Below are 18,344 nucleotides of genomic sequence, written 5' to 3'. Positions count from 1 at the left end.
AACATGCCGGACGCCACGTCGACGAACAACATGGCTACTGGTTCGACAACCTCCACGTCAAACCCAACCTCTACCCTTTCCGATATCATTGGATCCGACAGCATGGGAAGCATGGTTATGGGTGCCGGTGGATGCAAAATAAGTGTAAGACGACCATGATCTCGACGTCTCAGTGCAATCGTCGAACTGACAAGAAACCTAGATGCTCTGGAACTGGAACACCATCGACGCCTGTTTTCTCTCTCAGTCCTGGAAAATCAACTCTCATGGAGCCTTCGCGGCGCTGTGTCTTGGCGTGATCACACTTGTCATTCTACTCGAGTTCCTCCGGCGCATCGCCAAGTTCTACGACAAGCATCTGGTTCGGAAGCACCGACTGCAAGCCGGAGCTTTGGCCATCGCCGGCGGTCCACCCAACAACCCCAATGCGGCCGAGTCCGGTGGAGGATCTCAGGACAGAGGCTCCCTCATCGCTAAGAACGGCGACGGCCACTTCGTCTCACCTCATGCATCGTTCCAGCCTAATGCCTATCAGCAGATGATTCGAGCCTTGCTCCATACGCTGCAGTTCGCGGTCGCTTACTGGATCATGCTTCTGGCCATGTACTACAATGGGTACATCATCATATGTATCTTCATTGGTGCGTTTCTGGGCGCCTTCATATTTGGTTGGGAACGTCTTGGTGTCCACAGTGACGAGACTGCCGGATATGGGACCTTGGACCCAACGGCGTGTTGCGGCTGAGGAAGATGAAAGGACAGGGAGTGACATTCAGGGGGCATATGGTCGTCGGACTGGATTGGTTGGCTGGACTGTATTATACAACAGCTTAAGATGCATGTTTAGTCTTCAAATTCACAAGGTTTAGAGGTAGGCAACGTCGCATGGCATTATGCGCAGCATAGTGGACAAGCAGGCACAATATATGGACATTTCACACAAGGACTGCATGCTGGCCAACCCTTGTCAGCCTTGTGAGACTTGACCCAATTGGGCTACATCGGGTCATCGGATGGGGATCCCGCACTGACAAGACACTGAATTGTGCGGGGACGATGGATCTCTAGCATCTTACACGGTGATGATGTATCTGGTGGTTGTTCATCCTTCATCGCGACCACAAAATTACGATGCTTATGAGCGATTCTTATCACTAGAAATCACTTGGAAATTAAGACTCTAGGATTGGCGTGTTCTCTCTCTCGGCCCATCACTTGGTTCTGGCGAGCTTGAACCTGCTGAGACATTAGACAAATGCTGACGCCAGTCAAGATGCGAAGTTCTCAGGGGTGTTGGACATGTCGCCTCCGTCACAAAAAATGTGACAAACGGCGCGGAGTGGGCGGATGTGGGGTATGCAAGGCGCTGGAAATTACTTGTTATTTTCGCAATGAGAAGCCGGATTGGATGGATGGTGGGCCGCGCGAGAAGCAGATGGCGGACGATCTGAAGACAATGGTGAAAGCCAAGGCGAACCAGCGACGCGAGAGGAAATGGGCTTTGAGCATCGATGGTGATTAGGCTGAGGTTAGGGCGAGTCGCGCTGAGGCTTCGACGGAAGGTCATGACGCCCTCTTATTGAACAGCATGGCAGCTAGCATGTCACTTGATACCAGTACGGATCGAAATACGGGTGGCAGCAGCAGAGATTCGTCCGACACGCCTGCCACCAGTGTGACGGACGGATCCAACAGCCAGGAACAACAGCAGCAGCAGCAGCCGCCCTCTCAAACTGAACCCATGATGTTTGGCATGACACCTTTCAGTCCCGCAACCACGGAGATCCACCAAGTCACTAGAGAAGGGACTTTGTTGACGCCCTTCAGCACCATGTCGTTCCCCGACGTATCCGCTGAACGGGAGTTGAACTTTACCATCATGTACCTCGATTATGTCTTCCCACTTATTTTCCCATTCTACCGGCCGCCTCTCCTCGAAGGTGGCCGCGGCTGGGTCCTCGTCCTACTCATGAAGAACAAGTCCCTGTTCCACACCGCCCTATCTCTCTCGTCGTTTCTTCGCCGTCGTGATAGATAGCACGCAACCCGGCCATGACGTCTGCAAGAGAGCGAACTGGAACGAACTCCAGAAACAGTAGGAGGTCGCCATCCAGTCGCTGCAACACGACATGCATTACCAGAATCAGCGCGGTATTGCCAGCTCATTTAGCGATAGCCTGAAATGCCTCGAGAGCATTGTTCAATCGCTCTCGTTCGAGGTGGCTATCGCCAATACGAAGAATTGGCAGGTGCATCTTGATGTGGCTTTTGTACTATTTGGGCAGATCGTCCAGACGTACCAGACGGATGCGGACAGACCATGGTATTTGCTTCTTCAGCGGATGGGGTTGAAGCAGCTCACGCTGATCCGCCTTCCCCGCGGTCGACACCCCTGGACTGCTGATCAAGCCGCCCTACGCCTTTACACCGTTAACCTGCTGTGGAACGACATCATTGCCGCCACAGCGCTGGAGCGCGCTCCCAGGATGCAACGGTACCACGCCGAGCTTCTTGAGGGACACGAACCGCCGCTATGCTTCGAAGAGGTCTATGGCTGCGAAGACTGGGCTATGCTCCGCATTGGCGAAATTGCCGTGCTTGATGCCTGGAAAAAGGAAATGATGTCCACGTCCTCGCTGTCTATGCAGGAGCTCGTTCAAAGAGCCGCGGTTATTGAGCGCAATATACGGGATGGTATCGAATTGCTCGACGCAGTCCCGACGGGTCCAATGCGTGACCCGTCTGCTCGCCCGCCCGACCTCCCCTTTGCCGGACTAGACGTCGAAAATCTCACCGAAATGGACAAGCTGCACACCACTCCATCACTGGCGCTCTATACGAGGATATGGGCACAATCTGCGCTGACGTACCTGCTCGTTGTCGTATCGGGCCACCAGCCTGCGAATCCGGATATCCAGGCCTGTGTCGCTGCGACTATGGAATTATTCCGGGCTTTGCCTGGCCCACTGTGTTTACGTACACTAGCTTGGCCTTTTGATATGACAGGGTGCCTGGCGATGCCTGAACAAGAGCAGTTCTGCCGTGATCTGCTGAATAGTATGGGCCCCATGCAGATATTCGGCACGGTCAGGGAAGCGCTTAATATCATCACTGCTGTGTGGGAACATAGAGCCTGTATTAACTACGAAACTTGGGATGTGGCGGCTTCTTTGGGGATCCTTGGGCACCGTGCCTTGCTCGTGAGATCAGGGGTCGGATAGGATATAGTCCAGCTCTCGCGACTAATTCGGTCTGCAGTCCGTCGAACTCGTCAGAGATATCTTGAAAATTATGTCTGGATGCCACTATTTGGACACTTGCTTCACCCTCCAGCAAAAGTCAAAAAGAAGCAATTTTGGTTTGCAATATCAATCTCAAACTGAAGGGTCATTATTTTGCTTCTGCTTACTTTGAAGTATCGACCTCACCCCATATTCCACCATCCAAAAAGTCAACCTATCAATACCAAAATACCCCCGCCTGTCCCAATTTGCCCTCATCCACCAACTTCTGCAAACCCTCCTTCACCCGCTTCGCCACGGCTTGCACGGCGGCGGCATCAGGCGGTCCCGTCGGGTTCCCCACGAGCCTCTCGGGCCGCAGCACAGGTACGTCGACCTCCTTGGCCAGGTTCTCGACCCAGGCGTCGTCGTACATGGCGCCCACAACGACGGCCTTGGATGCCACGGCGTAATTTCGCGATCCGATGTTGTCGCTTGAGTTGGTGGGGGCTTCGCCTTTTACGAGGAGCGGGATAGTGGTTTGGCCTGACTCGGGGGAGGAGATGAAGTGGACGACTAGAGAGCGGTTAGATATTGTGGTAGAGGATTGGGGGCGGGAGAAAGCGGGGAAGTACCCTCGAATTCGGGCTGGATCGTATTCTTGACGACTTGGCCGACTTGCTCGAATTTGCCACAGAGGATTATGGGTGTTGCCATGGTGGTGGACGGGCGATCGGGCTTACTTGGTAGAATTGTGAATAATCGAAAACAGCAGTTTTTATGCAGTGTTTATGACGAACAATTGATATACGCATTACTTACCTCGACTTTTATATCCTGAACTCCTCGGCGACCCCCGGCCAAGGTCGGGACCGAACCTGGGCTGGATTGAGAGTCGTACAAGACACCACAACGTGGGTCCAATAGGAGGCGATTTCATCCTCGAGTCAGCTCCGTGGAGTAGTCCGCCGATGTTCGATTTGTGAACTTCTCAACTTTTATCCACATATCGCTCGGTATCAGCCTGTATTCTGATCTTGGCACGCGGGTTTCTGATATAAGCGTGGTTTGAAACAACTATGCGGGCTTGTAGTCAAGGGCGGGAGGTTTCAGACTTCCGACTATATTGCAATGGGGGAACATGCGCATTTTATAATTTTGGACCAACACGAGCGTCCAACAACTTTTGGCTGTGATTGGTTCGTCTCAATGTCATTCCGGGTAGGCGTGGACGTGGTCGATGGATGGACGCTCTCCAGGGTGTGATTATAGCACGTAACTTGGGGCATGAACCAAGTAGTAATGATGAAGGGCCAATAAGAGCGTGTTGTATTGTTTATGGCCATGTTTATATACATGTTTATAGACCAGGTATAACCGTAGGAACTGCTTTGTATGCTCTTTTGGTTTAATGTCAGGTATTGCCATTGCTTTGAAGTTATCGTGGAATTACGTTCGTGTTTGGGCGTCTTGCACCCGTCTATAACTGAGGCTAAACTCAAAAAGAACGAATTCTTCCTATAGATAGCAGTACAATGTCCATATCACTTCTCTAGCATAACCTCCCGCGGGCGAGAAGAGGATTCCCGAAATGTAAGTAGCCTCGAGCTGGACTTTAAGTAGGCATGTAATAGAATTCGTTCCATGGTATTCAAGACCACGATCGATCCAAGTACTAACCTTCATCTAGAGAATAGATAACTACTCTCTCTCTCCCTAAGTCTTCACTCAATTCCTGATTAGTTCATTAGTGTAGCTAGGCTACGGAACACAGAGGCTTTCTGCCCAACGTAAATATTTTAATCCGCCTAGTTACGTGTAAAGACACCATATCTAGTCACGCGGTTTTTCACATGGCGATGTGAGGGCTGAATCTCCAATATTGCGTGATGCCATTTTCAATCCCCAAATACTCAGCCTCATCTCAGGCGTGGACACAAGTTATGTCAATATCTGTTCTACACTTCAAGCTTTACGTTCTTGTCTCTGATTTCCATGGAAAAATCCATAAAATTCATCCTCGTCACATATCAAGCCATGAAATCACTTCTCGGAGTGGATTACGCTCTTTGCTCTGAGCCTAGTGCTTTTGATCGCTCACATTATCGCTGGGGTACGACAACCATCTTATCTTTGCAAACTTTATCCGAAATGGCATGACCGAATTGTCCACTTCAACTCGACTGCCATTCTATGGTGACATGCCATAATCGCGGATCGATGTGTCCAGTCCAAGGTATAGAACAGGAACGACCTGGCAGCTACCAACGCGGTATTCTGGACGTCCAGAGGCAGAGACGGCTCTGAAGAAATGGCCAAAGCCAGACTGTCACATTCCATTTATTTGCCTGAGCACTCGAGGATTACAAAGTTGTCCCGCGAGATGATGAAAACCCTGATTGTCACACTACAAGGCATTTCGTGCGGCTTCCCTCCTGTTATTATTACTCGGACTGTGGACCCTGTGTGCACTAGAGAACTGTTTCTTTGACAATGTCCCTATTGCCACTCTTCCTCTCTACATTTCTCACGCGATCATGCTTGCAGCATTTGCCTGCATAGAAACGAAACAAACAGCATGCGGAAAATATACCAGCTTCAGTGATCCGAGTGGCGACTATAGTGCATGCAATGAGGACCTTGACCTACGTCGCATTGGAACCTAGAGTCTGCTTTAGTTTCGGTATTGCATCAATGCTCCCTCCCTGAAAAACGCAACAACGAGACGATATTGGAAGCTGAAGGGTACTGATTGTATCATGTTATAGGATTGTTCCTTGGGGTGCTTGATTGGGACTATGCTCAATGCGTTGCTAGAACGGATGTCGAGAATACGACGAGCTTGTACGGTGGCTAGGAAAACATCAACAGTTGAGTCAATTGTCACTCGAGGCTCGAGCCCCCTATAAAGGACCCACACCATAGGGTTTTCTAGTCAGCAGTCCCCAGTAATTCAACAGATGTCCTGTATTAGGCCCACCAATCATACATATAAGGCCATTGGCATGGCTTCAATATTCAGTTGAAAAATATAGCCCTTTTTGGCAATTATAAGGGCAACAAACGGCGTGCCTACCAGCTTACGCCCTCCCCAGAACCCCTTACACTTCAAAATATGATTCAATCCTACGGATGACATCGTCTACCTCTTCAAAAATTTGGAGTGATCGCCTGATCCACTCCGGTGAAATTGGGTTGCAACACTCCCAAGTCCATTACTATTCCACCGCCCGACCCTCTCTATATCACCCAGCGTACAATTACCCCGGAGAAACATTTTGAAATATGATTTGATTCATGGACTTGGCTGAACGTGCCAGTGACCTAGGTCACATTCTTTTCACCGCCCATATTCCGAATACCGTGATAAATATTTATATCAATCGGGGGAAGGGGGGAGTGTGGGGGTTGGGTAGGTCACCCTCTCAACATTACGATGCGGATGCGCTGTGAAACAACTCTTTGGTTCCATTTCTCTATCATCACATCACCTAGCCAGGAGATTCCCGCACCCCGCCCTGGCAAAGTCAGCAGCCACCTACAACCCGGTCAATTATCTAGAAGCTAGCAAATCCACCTAGCTACAATCTGAAAACCCCCGAGGATATCATGCATACATTGTTCCAGGAGTTGTATGTTGTGTTCAGGACTAGTAGCAAAACTCCCTGCTCCCCAGCGCTTGGGAACCCCCATGCCTAAGCATCTATAGGCGGACCTAGTCTCCATCAGAGGTGGTAGTCATATATTCCCGTCGTTCTAATTGGCTAGAAGTGCGTCACACGCATCCATGAACCGCTCCTGGTCAAATGTATATGTCCCCCAATCGTACTACGTACACGCCGTGGAGTGCCCCTTCACCGGTGCGAAAAGGTCGCAGGTACAGCTATGTGTTGCAATGTAAAGCCAAAGCCCACATCCCTGTTATGACGGTATAATTGACCTTCTTCCGACATGAGACAAAAGGCGTCGGTTCCAGGTGCAAGCGTTTTATCCTGCATCTGAGCATGGTTGCACTCGTTGAAGACCCTTATGACTTTATGCATACACCTGTGACGAGTTGGTTTCTGTTTGAAGTAGCGAGTTGCGGATCTGTGAACCACGCCCGGAGTTCACATAACGGCATCCGCCGGTTTATGATGTAGTTGACTTTGCAAAAGGATGTTTCAACGACTTGATCGACCTTTCACGGAAACGACAGCCCAACCAACGGCTGTCTGCAGCGAATTTTGAGGCTAACCCTGCACTTAGCACCTCTTGGCAAGATGTATTGTTACGCAACATCTCCGACCAAAATCTTGTCCTGCAAGGACGATCAAACCCCTGCTTCTCTTAGCATCTAGAGACCCGCTGCAGCTATTGGCCCGATCTGACGAATATCGGAACTAGATCTCGTAGGTTAAGCCAGCCTTGATTTCTCGTGGGGCAATAGCTGTTCATAGTTCCCGACGAGGGGCGACTGCTCTGCCAATAGATCAAGCCAAAGAGACAAAGATTCCGAGTTACAATCACAAAAAGATCTTTTTGGAAATCCCAGATCCTGGTCAAGCTTATCAACGTGTCTCACGTGGAAATCTCGTGGCCTGGATGCACGGATATTGTACCTTTCGAGGAATTATGCAAGAATCTGCGAGAATGAGACGTGTGTGACTTGGATGGACTCCACCGTAGTGGTCAACAAGCTGATCTTCCCATATGTTGAAAATAATGGAAATTGCAGCGAAGAGGGAGGGGTAAGTCTCCAGTCAGCCCATGGCTTAGGAAGTCAAATAGAGCTTCAGAGGGGCAGGAGCGTCAAATTCACCGAGGAAATATTTTATTTCTAAGCAAGCTCGTAGGAATTTGTGTGGATTTTGTGAGCTCAAACTCACGCCAATATTCATTCACTTCAGGCTTCCCTTAGTTGGCTCCCCGCTGGCTCCTAACTCACCGGCCGCCAACTACAACGTATGACTGGGCCAGTGAGCTTCAACTCCAGCTCAGCAAACCAAGCCACCAAAGTGTCCAAATTGAGACTTGCACAGCGGTAGGAACCAATATCCGCGGGGGGACAACTATCCTTCGGCAGAGCTTAGGCCAATCCCCACGGAGGGGGACATCGTGAGTTCGCCCCGACATCCTAGAAAATACCGCACGTCCGAGAAGTCTAGCGAGCCAATATGTCTCACATTTTCTAAACATCATGGGGGCGATCTACGACTTACACGGGAGTTAAAGCAACCACAATTACTCTCTATCCCATAAGAGCAGAAGAGCCTGTCGTGGCTCATACCCGACCACTAATGCTTGGGTTATTAAGTCCCACCCTTCGAAGCATGCTGACTACTTGTTTTGGTCTTGTTGATTTTGTTATATAACTTCAATCTTGGCCTGTCCAATCTGTACCGTATCGATCGAATACATTTTCCAGCATGCGTGTTGCAGTAATCGGAGCTGGCCCTTCAGGTTTAGTCACACTTAAATACCTCCTGGCCGCCCGAGATGCACTGGGAACGAAGCCTATCGAAGCCAAGCTGTTCGAGTCTGAGCCCTCGATCGGCGGCACCTTCTTTTCACGAACATATGAAGATGCAGAGGTGCGTAATAGCACCCGTTTGGCTTTGATTGATACTGACACTTATACATAGCTCGTCTCTTCCAAGCAGCTCACGACTTTTTCTGATTTCAGAATACCAAGTGAGGGAGACTTCCTCAGTGCAGGCCGCTATCTGCAGTACCTCAAGGACTATTGCACTCACTTCAGACTTTGGCCCCACATCAACTTGCTGAGCACGGTGAAGTCTCTCAACAAACGGCGCAGCGGTGATTATAGTCTCGCGTACACGTTGCAGAATGGCTTGCACACCTGGGAGTGCGACGCTGTTGCAATCTGTTCAGGACTACATGTCCTTCCCAACATTCCTCATATCGATGGCATTGACAGAATTCCCGTTCGACTTCATTCATCCGAGTTCAAGAAAAGAACGCAATTTGATGTCGGCAAGACCGTTTTGATACTAGGCAGTGGTGAGACGGCGTCCGACCTTGGATACCTTGCCGTGACTTCCCCGACAGAAAAGGTCGTGCTGTGCCACAGGGACGGCTTTCACCTTGCGCCGAAGGTAAGTAATGCTTAAAACGCTCTATGCTCAAGATTGCAATGCTGAATTCCAAAAAGACAAATCCCGAACCCAGGATCATTGGTATGGCTCTCAGGAAGACCGCGGGCCCTCCCCCCATTCCGATCGACGTCAGCCGAGCCAGTTTGTTTGATACGGCATATGTTCATCCTTGGCTGCGGAAGTCAATAGCCCTTTGGACCTACTACGATTACTATGTCGGATGGATCTTGTGGATGTCGTGGGGAACCTTCCATGGTCTAGACCAGTGGATCGCTGGGAAGCCCACTGGATGGTCGACATCCCAGAGTGAGTACCTTATTTGATAACCCTTTTGCAATACGAGAACTCAGGGTTGACCCTGATAGTCTTCTTCAACAAGTCTTCCAAGATCAGTCCCTACATCAACAACGCCTGGAAACCCAGGCAACCCCAGAGCTTTCCCCAATACCTACGCTCTCTCTTCATTCGAACACCCTACATCGACACTAAGGGGCGTTGTGTCGACGTTGCGCCTTGGCCCGAGCGAATAAACGAGGACGGACGAGTGGTCTTCAAGGACAATGGCCGCCCTGAATATCTCCGCATGAAAGAGAAGGTTGTCAAACCCGACATGGTAATCTACTGTACAGGCTACCGACAGGAGTTCCCCTTTCTACAATCTCAGCACCACAATGCCAATGTGCGAGATATCTGGAACCGCGATGATCCGAACGTTGGCTTCATTGGCTTCATAAGACCCTCACTGGGTGCAATACCCCCTTTGGCTGAAATGCAGGCCCAACTATGGGTCCTCAATCTCGTTGCTCCGGAGCGAGTCAACCGGCTTGATCCAGATGACGAGCCGCACTACCGACTCATCACGCCCAAAAGCGCAAGGGTAAGGTATGGAATTGATCACGAGAGTTATATATACCAGCTGGCTCTTGACATGAACTCCGCTCCCTCTCTCAGCCAAATCTTGAGCTTGGCTTGCGACGGTCCGCGTCATCAGCTTTGGCGACTTCCTTTGGTATGGGCCCTGGGTGCAAACTTCAACACGAAATTCAGATTGTATGGACCGTGGCAGTGGGATGGTGCTCCCGAGATCTTGGTTGATGAGTTGTGGGAGACTATCACTAGACGTCCAATATTCTTCGGTAAGTACAATTGTGGTGAATACGGCGTATTTGGGACTGATCAACTTAGGACACATCACACTTTCACTTGTACCAATGCTGATATTTGGGCCTATAAGCCTGCTTGTCTACTTGTACGCCACATTACTGGAACTCTTGAAGTGGGTCATGCATATGAAACCCGAGGACTACGTGCTTCAGAAGGAAGACATTCCGAGATAATGAGAAGGAAAGAAAGGTGCCTGGCGTCGGTGGAATTCTCATACGATGCTTATTCACTTGAGCCAAGGCCCGTTGGCGTTTTGAGACAAAAGTTTGGGTTTTCGTAAAATATTGGTATAAAATATAGATGGATGTTCCACTCTCAATGAGTAGCTACATGTTACCCACCGTTCTCTTCTCTTCTCCACGAAGAAAGTACAATGCGCGACCTGAAAGCTCCTATAATTCATAATAGACTATTACATCCGAGACACAGCCATTGCAATTTCTTATCTCTTTTCTGTCTCCAAATTACATCGCTACAATGCACTGCTATGATATCAAATCCGCCGCATTTGGCACTAATATCCCTATTTGTCTTTCTGATGATGACTTTCGGGCCCTATAAGTGATCCAAATAGATTTGCTATGTGCAAGTCTCCCATATTAGACAGTATAGAGTCCGAGGTCCGTTGAAAATGTTTACTTCCAAGAGTGGCTAGATCTGCACATCTTCTAGCACGTGCCCACGATTAGGGCAATTGCAACGCTCTCAGGAATTTGACCAACTTTCGGGGCATTTGGTTCCATGTGGGCGCTAAAAAAAATTTCACGTTATCAAGTTCATACAGGATCTCGGTGTTACAGCACTTGTTTCTCATGCGGTCAACCACCGAAGCCCCACCTCGAGATCATAGATCCAGCCCTCTTATGAGACAGAACACAAAGGCTTGCGTATGCATATTGCGGTTGAGCCTATTAGAGTTGGGCTCGCGAGATCTGGCTTTCGGTAGTGTGGGAAACCACCGCATCTGAGTGAGATTCCCTGGCTGAATCATCGGATATGTGATCCCTGTCGCGCGTGGCTAGTTGCATGTTCGTCCGATTCATGAACGGGGAACCGCATGATAAGGTCGTCTTTAATGTACGCAGCCGGAGTATCCTGGTGCAGAACGGCTTCCGATCGGAGGAACCAATCTTGCCTTTTGACATGCCGGAGTCGAGATGCATTCGCCACTCATAAACCTTGGACATGGACAGGAGTTGTCATGCACAACAATTCTCCACAATGGGATAAAGTCTGCTCCACTTCGTCAAACTCTCTTGGTGGGATAATGCAGCTGCATTTGATGACTTCGTGGCTCCCTGGCAAAGTTCAAACCCCATTTGTTCGGGAATATCAGCGGTGTAGCCTGCAGTGAAACGCTGGATCGGTAGAACACATCGCGTGTTATATGGTGATATCAACAGTACCATATGGAATGTTATCACCATTAGCCCTAAGTGGCAAGAGACACGCAATGCGCCGAGACGGTGGTTCGACAAGTCAACGGAAAGTCTTTTGATTGGAAAATGCCATGGTGACCTAAGGCGAAATGCCCCTGGCACATGATCAACTAGGCCTGCTGGGTTTCCTGTCATTGATCGAGGGAGAGATGGCGATCTACGAATGGGTCTCCGAATGCATACTCGACAATGACCAAAACCCTTGACGATTTGCTGGTCACTCTTTCTTCAAAGTCCCAAGGATTGACATCATGCTCAATGCCGTTCTACTTTGCGAGCGCGCACACGCCAATAGCCCAGGTTCGGTTTTCACATTTTTCTTCGCCTCACTAAAATTTGTTTGTACATCCCGTCATCGACCTTTCGAAGTCCGTTGAGACAGTCACGGCTCAATCCCGTGCAGACTGTGCGTCAGACAAAACTGAGTCGGTGCTCTTGAGGATTCGCATTGGGAGATCGTCCATGCGGTGGCTCTGAACAATCGATGATATACGTAGTATAGAAAGAGGAGAGTGTAGTTTCGTATTACTCGCACTTCATGCTTGATCCCGTGCGCGTTTAATGTCTGTCGAGGTTGGTAGGCTGGGACACATGGGAAGTCTGCTCGCGTGCCCTAGCCGCCGGGTCATCCATCGACATTCTTAAGGGCTTTATGGCTTCCATCTGGCCACTCGAGGGACTGGGCACTTGTAAATCGCGTGAGGTGTAGCGAAGTATTTCGCCGTGGGACGTACGATATTCGTCAAGCTCCCCAGGGTAATAGTCTTGCTTCACAAGTGACACAACATTGAGCTGCGCTGTAATGCAGGTCAGAGTGAGCAGAAACCTGGGCGGGAGCCTGCGGAGTTGTTGCAGATCTGCAGCATGTCGATATGTGATGACAAAACGGTTGGTGGAATGCAAAAGAAGTGAAATCTCGGCAGGTATTGCGCAACTAGTGAGCACGAAGGCACGTAATGAGACCAAGTTGTGCCCATCCTGCCGATCCTCACGATGCCGACAGAGGCTTGTGTTGGTGACTAGCCAGCCGCCAAGTAAACTATGTTTGCGTTGCCATGACGTCTAAATTATGGCCACTCTGTCATAAGAGGTTATTCAAGGGGTGGAAGGTAGGAGTAGAACCCCAAAATGAAGTTTGCTATGTTCTATAACTTAAGGATGAAGTGTCATGGTGTTTTTGACGTTCGGTTTTGCAGACTTTTTACAAGGACAGATATGGCAAACCAAAGCGGCCGGCAGAGTACACGTCATACTTCGAAAGAACGCCTTGTGGAGCGCAATAGACTATGCTACCGTATGGTGGTATGCTATAAAGCGGTACCGAATGGCGTTGCTTGAGCACTAATGTTGAGGGCGCTTTGGGGGCCAGCTCCGCCATTGTTAAGATCAGCTCAGATATTGTATCAGGCACTGACTATTAGTGACAGTTTCGACGTTGTTGAATCGTACATGACACGTCAGAACTGCAAATATTGTAGGGATACTTTATTGTTCTTCACTGTGTCTAAAGATGCTACAGAGTGTACTTTCAGTCCATTTTGATGCGGCACAATCAGCTCCATCAAATAGACTTACACAAATTACGCGAGCGTTCCATCTGAACGATAAAATCATATGATGGCGGATAATTGTTGCTATCGAGGACAATGATATACGGGAATGTTGCAGGATCGAGGGAAAACGCACCGAGGAACTTTATCCATTCTTGGAAGTTTTCATCTTGATCTGGGAACTTTTCTGGACATGATTTCACCGTTTATCTTCGTTTTTATTCACTCGTCCTTGTCCTTTTGTCCAGGAAAATGTATAGAACCTGCTTACTTTGTCTTCCTGGCTTCAAGGTACGCACGCACTTTCGCAGATGACGTCGGGCCTACGCTTGGTGACGTGCCACGCAAACCCGGTCTCGATTATCCTTCTCTTCTCCAGACAATATATCCTAACCAACGTTCTAACATAACGCCGTCGGCTGGTGTAGTTGGTCACTTCGCTGGTAGATAAGTCCCGATTTGAGCCTCGCCCACTTGGGTCGGTGACGAGTCGCGGGTTCGAATCCCGCAGCTGACACACAAGGGGGTTTAGTCAACCCTTACGGCGCGCTGCCCACCTTGTTGACTTCGCCTACCTAGCGATAATAGGGAGATTGGTGCAGTTTAGGATTACGAGCATCCTAGCCAGTCGACCGTCAAGCACTACGTCGGCGGAATATAACTCGACAGCCGGTCCAGAATTCGAATCGTTAATCCGACCCCTTATCGGACCCCCTCTCGCCGCGATTCTTGCGAGCGTCTAGACCACGTTACGGTCTATCCACTTGAGCGTATGGTTGAGATGTATACGCTCGACGAGAACCCCAATTAGCAGATACTACGACTTGTCGCGACAAAAAATAGTCGAGCATCTTCTGCACATCAGCAGCATCCCACCCCTGAGGACGAATTTAAGTGCCACATTACCACACTTATCGGTAGTTCAGGCAGGGGTTGTAGCACAGACTTAGGGAGGGACAGGAGGTTTAGTAGTCGTTTGGCTACAAGTTTACCTGTATAACCGCCCGACGCGGCTTAAGGGCCCGCTATATCATCTATAGCCCCTTAAGGGAGTACTTGTAGAGGTACCGAGGGTTAACACCTACGGCGTATTTAATATTATTAACATAACGCCGTGCAGGAGCAACTCAGCTGAGTTACAGTGGAGCCATCTGTCGGACCTTCAAGGCTACTCCGTCAAGACTGCTAAGTCAAAGGAGAAACGTAAAGCCGCAAACCGTACGAAGTATAGGTCAATATGACCTCTACCCATTGAACCACACAAGTCCTGGCTGTGGGGCAGGCATCAGTCATTTCTACCTATATAAGGCCCCTATGGCCGCCCTTCACTTCTCTCAGGACTCTCCAGAGATCATGACACTTTCAATACAAGACCATTTGCCCACAATCCAATAGTTATGAGCCCGGAATAACCGCACCGGCTCTATCTTGACCATCATCTACGGATTCGGCAATTCTGACGCCGCTGCCAGTACTACAGCAGTCAGCCTTTTGAAGCCATCGACAATTATGGCCTTTCAAACCCACGAAACCACCGACACGCGCGAAGCGGTGTTTCTGAAGTCCAAGAAGGACTGGCATCTATGGATTCCAATAGCCGAAGTCAAGGCTGGCCGCCAGCTATGGGAAATAATCAACCCATCCAACCCTACGGACATGCCAGAGAAGCCAATCTATCCACATCCGAATAAGCTCTCTCTGACCTCACAGACCTCGAGCGCACTCTGTGGAAGCAGTGCCTATCCAGATATAACGAGGAAATAGCTGAATTCAAAACCCTTGAAGAGAAAGCCGATAAATTCACCGCCTGGTTGTTCAAAACCATCAGCCCTGAGCGGTACTCTATCTTCCGCACCAGGAAGACGCTGACCGACAAGATGAAGGCCATCCAAGGCTACTTCAAGCCATGATCTCAAGCCCACAAGATGGACATGGAAGCCACGTACTTGAGGGCCTGTAGGCCAGCCCAGAAGCAGAATGCTGCCAAATGGGCTGATGCCTGGTGGACAGCCTACATCAACGCCTCCGAGGTGGGCTGCGAGATAGTCCAAGGCCAGCATCTTCAATACAGCTTCGTCAGAGGAATAAAACCAGCCACACCAGAGTTCAGCTCTATGTGGGAGTATCAGCTGATTACCAGAGAAGAGGACGTACCTACGGTAGACACGATTTACGAATCCCTCCAACGACACTTGGACCTCAACAGAGATGATACCAGCAGCGTATCCAGGGCCACTTTTGATGCTACCTTTAGGGACGAAGCGGCGCCAGAGGAACTCCAACAGAGAGGAAGTGTGGATTCGAAACCCAAATGCCTCTGCGGAAAGAAACACTCGTGGCAGACTTGCTACTATCTTATCCCAATAAAACCGGCTAACTGGACCGCTAGGAAAAGCGTCCAGAAGATTGTGGATGCCAACTACGCCAAGTTGCCACAGAATCTCAAGGCCAAAGTGGATGCTATTCGCGACGGGACCTTCGGTCAAGATAGACCTAACCACCAGAGGCTAGCGTTAGCTGGCGCCTCGACGGTCTACAACCCAGCCGCTCTCAACAATACGTTGACTGCCGGCTGTATCTCGGCGGATACGAACTATCCGTTGAAGAATTCGGTCATTTACGACACTGGAGCTAACGTCTATGTAGTCAATAATGACGCAAATCTCACAAATCGGCGGCCGGCTACAGAGTCTGACGTACTACTAGCCGGGGGGACGAAGTTGGATATCGCGCTCTGGGGAGATGCCAGAATTCGAATCCATGGCCCAGATGGCCACAGAGACTTCATATTCTACAACGCCGCGTATGTATCATCTATGCGCTCCAATCTGGCCTCAGCCAGTCTATTCAAGAAGGCAGGTGTGTACTACGACATGGAGGGCTCCAGACTGTACTATGGGCCCCAGAAAGAAACGTTAGCCTACCTCTCAGAGTACGAGGGACAGCCAGTACTCGATTTCCGACCTATACAGGATTCGGCCAGTGTGGCCAGGTCTACGGTCAGATCTACGGCCAGATCTACGGCCAATTCTACGGCCAATAAAGCCAAGAGTACGCGCCAACAAGTGGACGGTTCAGCAGTAACCCCACAGGCCGTAGCCAACCTCGTGGAAGTAACCCACGCCATCACGAGCATCTCAGACTAATCTGACGACTCAGACAACGTGGTACAAGAATCCGCTAATTCGGACGAATACGACGAGGAAATCTTCACATCCGAAGACGAAGATCCAGAACCACAGCGATCGAGCCTGGGGGGCCCGGCTGTAGGTGGATTCTATACCCCCGGAATACTCCACCCTCTTCCTATACGAGGACACTCGACCACGATCGGCGAAGAAGTTCGCCAAAGAGACCGCAAAGACGATAATCTACACGGTAACGACTCCCGGAAAGTCCACAAGGAACTCGCAGGCGATGCCACCACCTGGCATCGTCGCCTTGGCCACCTAAACGCTAGAGCCCTCGAGAAAGCGGTATCAGCGACTACTGGGGCCAAGATTACCGCACCACAGTCAATCCAGTGTAAGGATTGTGCCCTAGCCAAGGGAAGGAAGGTCGTCTCTCGAAGGCCACGATCCAAGAGACATGGCCCATTCGAGCACATAGCAGTGGACCTCTTCGAGTACCTCCCTGCCTATGACCAGCGTACTAGAGCCCTGATCGGGACATGTACGCTCTTCGGAGTGAAATTCGCATACACCTTCCGTCGTAAAAAAGAGGCTATGAACGCTCTGATCAGCCTGGTAGGATTCATTGAGACACAACTAGAGGTCAGGGTCAAGGTTATCACATCAGACAACGAGGCCGCTTTTGGGAATAGCCTGAAAGAGCTTGCATTACGCAAGGGCATTATCTGGGAACACACGCCGCCGTACACCAAGGAACCCAATGGGGCTGCAGAAAGATCTGGAGGCGTCCTGAACGCAAGGGCTAGAGCTATGATCATAGGCGCCGGCCTACCAGCCAGTCTACACCCAGAGGCCGTAGAGACAGCCGCGTACTTGTTCAATCGCTCCCCATCAAAAGCCCTAGGATGGAGGACCCCTCTGGAAGCGACGAATCGCTGGCTGGCACAGAGGAAAGGCCGTCAAGAAAAAGACTACAGGCCAGAAATCAGCCACCTGAGGGCATTCGGATGTCTCTGCTACTCCCTTACAAAGCAGTACGCCAAGGGGTCCAATCGGCTTGATAAGATGGCTCCACGGACACAAGTAGGCTAGATACGGTAGCCACCTCGAGTACGGAGGCCGAGCTCAAGGGGGTGGCAGCCACCGTTAAGGAAGCTATAGCCCTTGAAAGGCAACTACACCAATTGAGCGTCGATCTGGACGAACAGTTAACTATCGAGATTGACAACAAACAGACGATTCGGCTTATTGTAGAAGAAAACGCCAAATTACAGACGAAGCTAAGGCACATCGATATTCACAACCACTGGCTACGCCAGGAATCGTTGGTGCTGCTGGGGCCTTAAGGCCTTGGTAAGTCCATCAGCGGCGACGTTGGCTGACTTCTGGTAAGTCAAGTCCATAGTGCCTCTCTGGTATTCCTGGCGTAGCCAGTGGTTGTGAATATCGATATGCCTTAGCTTCGTCTGTAATTTGGCGTTTTCTTCTACAATAAGCCGAATCGTCTGTTTGTTGTCAACCTCGATAGTTAACTGTTCATCCAGATCGACGCTCAATTGATGTAGTTGCCTTTCAAGGGCTATAGCTTCCTTGACGGTGGCTGCCACCCCCTTGAGCTCGGCCTCCGTACTCGAGGTGACTACCGTATCTTGCTTACTGGATCGCCAAGCTATCGGTCCGCCGAAGAGCTTGATAACGTATCCCATAGTGGACTTTCGGTCAGTGTGGTCCCCAAAGGACG

General features: G+C 50.1%; 4 protein-coding genes and 1 non-coding gene across 5 annotated transcripts; 4 read left to right on the top strand and 1 right to left on the bottom strand.

The window, feature by feature from the left end:
* The first annotated feature begins 125 nt into the window (after window positions 1-125).
* On the top strand, window positions 126-921 carry BCR38DRAFT_448596 (Ctr copper transporter). Its single transcript, XM_040861232.1, has 2 exons — window positions 126-144; window positions 203-921. Exon 2 carries the CDS (start codon window positions 203-205, stop codon window positions 743-745), a length of 543 nt encoding a protein of 180 aa, XP_040710886.1. The 5' UTR covers window positions 126-144; the 3' UTR covers window positions 746-921.
* Window positions 922-1,255: 334 nt separating this feature from the next.
* On the top strand, window positions 1,256-3,221 carry BCR38DRAFT_461050 (fungal-specific transcription factor domain-containing protein; the record flags this gene model as incomplete). Its single annotated transcript, XM_040862484.1, has 4 exons — window positions 1,256-1,514; window positions 1,563-1,986; window positions 2,039-2,057; window positions 2,100-3,221. 4 exons carry the CDS (start codon window positions 1,256-1,258, stop codon window positions 3,219-3,221), a joined length of 1,824 nt encoding a protein of 607 aa, XP_040710885.1.
* A 238-nt stretch (window positions 3,222-3,459) lies between these two features.
* Window positions 3,460-3,938, bottom strand: BCR38DRAFT_413671 (uncharacterized protein; the record flags this gene model as incomplete). The annotated part of the gene is made up of 2 exons (XM_040858854.1): window positions 3,460-3,797; window positions 3,857-3,938. 2 exons carry the CDS (start codon window positions 3,936-3,938, stop codon window positions 3,460-3,462), a joined length of 420 nt encoding a protein of 139 aa, XP_040710884.1.
* Window positions 3,939-8,629: 4,691 nt separating this feature from the next.
* On the top strand, window positions 8,630-10,656 carry BCR38DRAFT_353799 (uncharacterized protein; the record flags this gene model as incomplete). Its single annotated transcript, XM_040856816.1, has 5 exons — window positions 8,630-8,794; window positions 8,846-9,319; window positions 9,376-9,625; window positions 9,685-10,455; window positions 10,505-10,656. The coding sequence occupies 5 exons, from the start codon at window positions 8,630-8,632 to the stop codon at window positions 10,654-10,656; spliced, it is 1,812 nt and encodes a 603-aa protein (XP_040710883.1).
* Window positions 10,657-13,886: 3,230 nt separating this feature from the next.
* On the top strand, window positions 13,887-13,989 carry BCR38DRAFT_t338. Its single transcript has one exon. It is a non-coding gene; the product is annotated as a tRNA-Thr (tRNA).
* Window positions 13,990-18,344: the final 4,355 nt, after the last annotated feature.

This window comes from Pseudomassariella vexata (genome assembly GCF_002105095.1).
Source record: "Pseudomassariella vexata strain CBS 129021 chromosome Unknown BCR38scaffold_18, whole genome shotgun sequence".
Lineage (NCBI taxonomy): Eukaryota > Fungi > Ascomycota > Sordariomycetes > Amphisphaeriales > Pseudomassariaceae > Pseudomassariella > Pseudomassariella vexata.
The sequence above is the reverse complement of the archived record's forward strand: the minus strand, read 5'-3'. Positions and strand labels throughout refer to the sequence as shown.

Excerpts from the sequence above, each read along its gene's own strand:
- BCR38DRAFT_448596 (XM_040861232.1), top strand. The coding sequence starts at position 203 with ATGCTCTGGAACTGGAACACCATCGACGCCTGTTTTCTCTCTCAGTCC.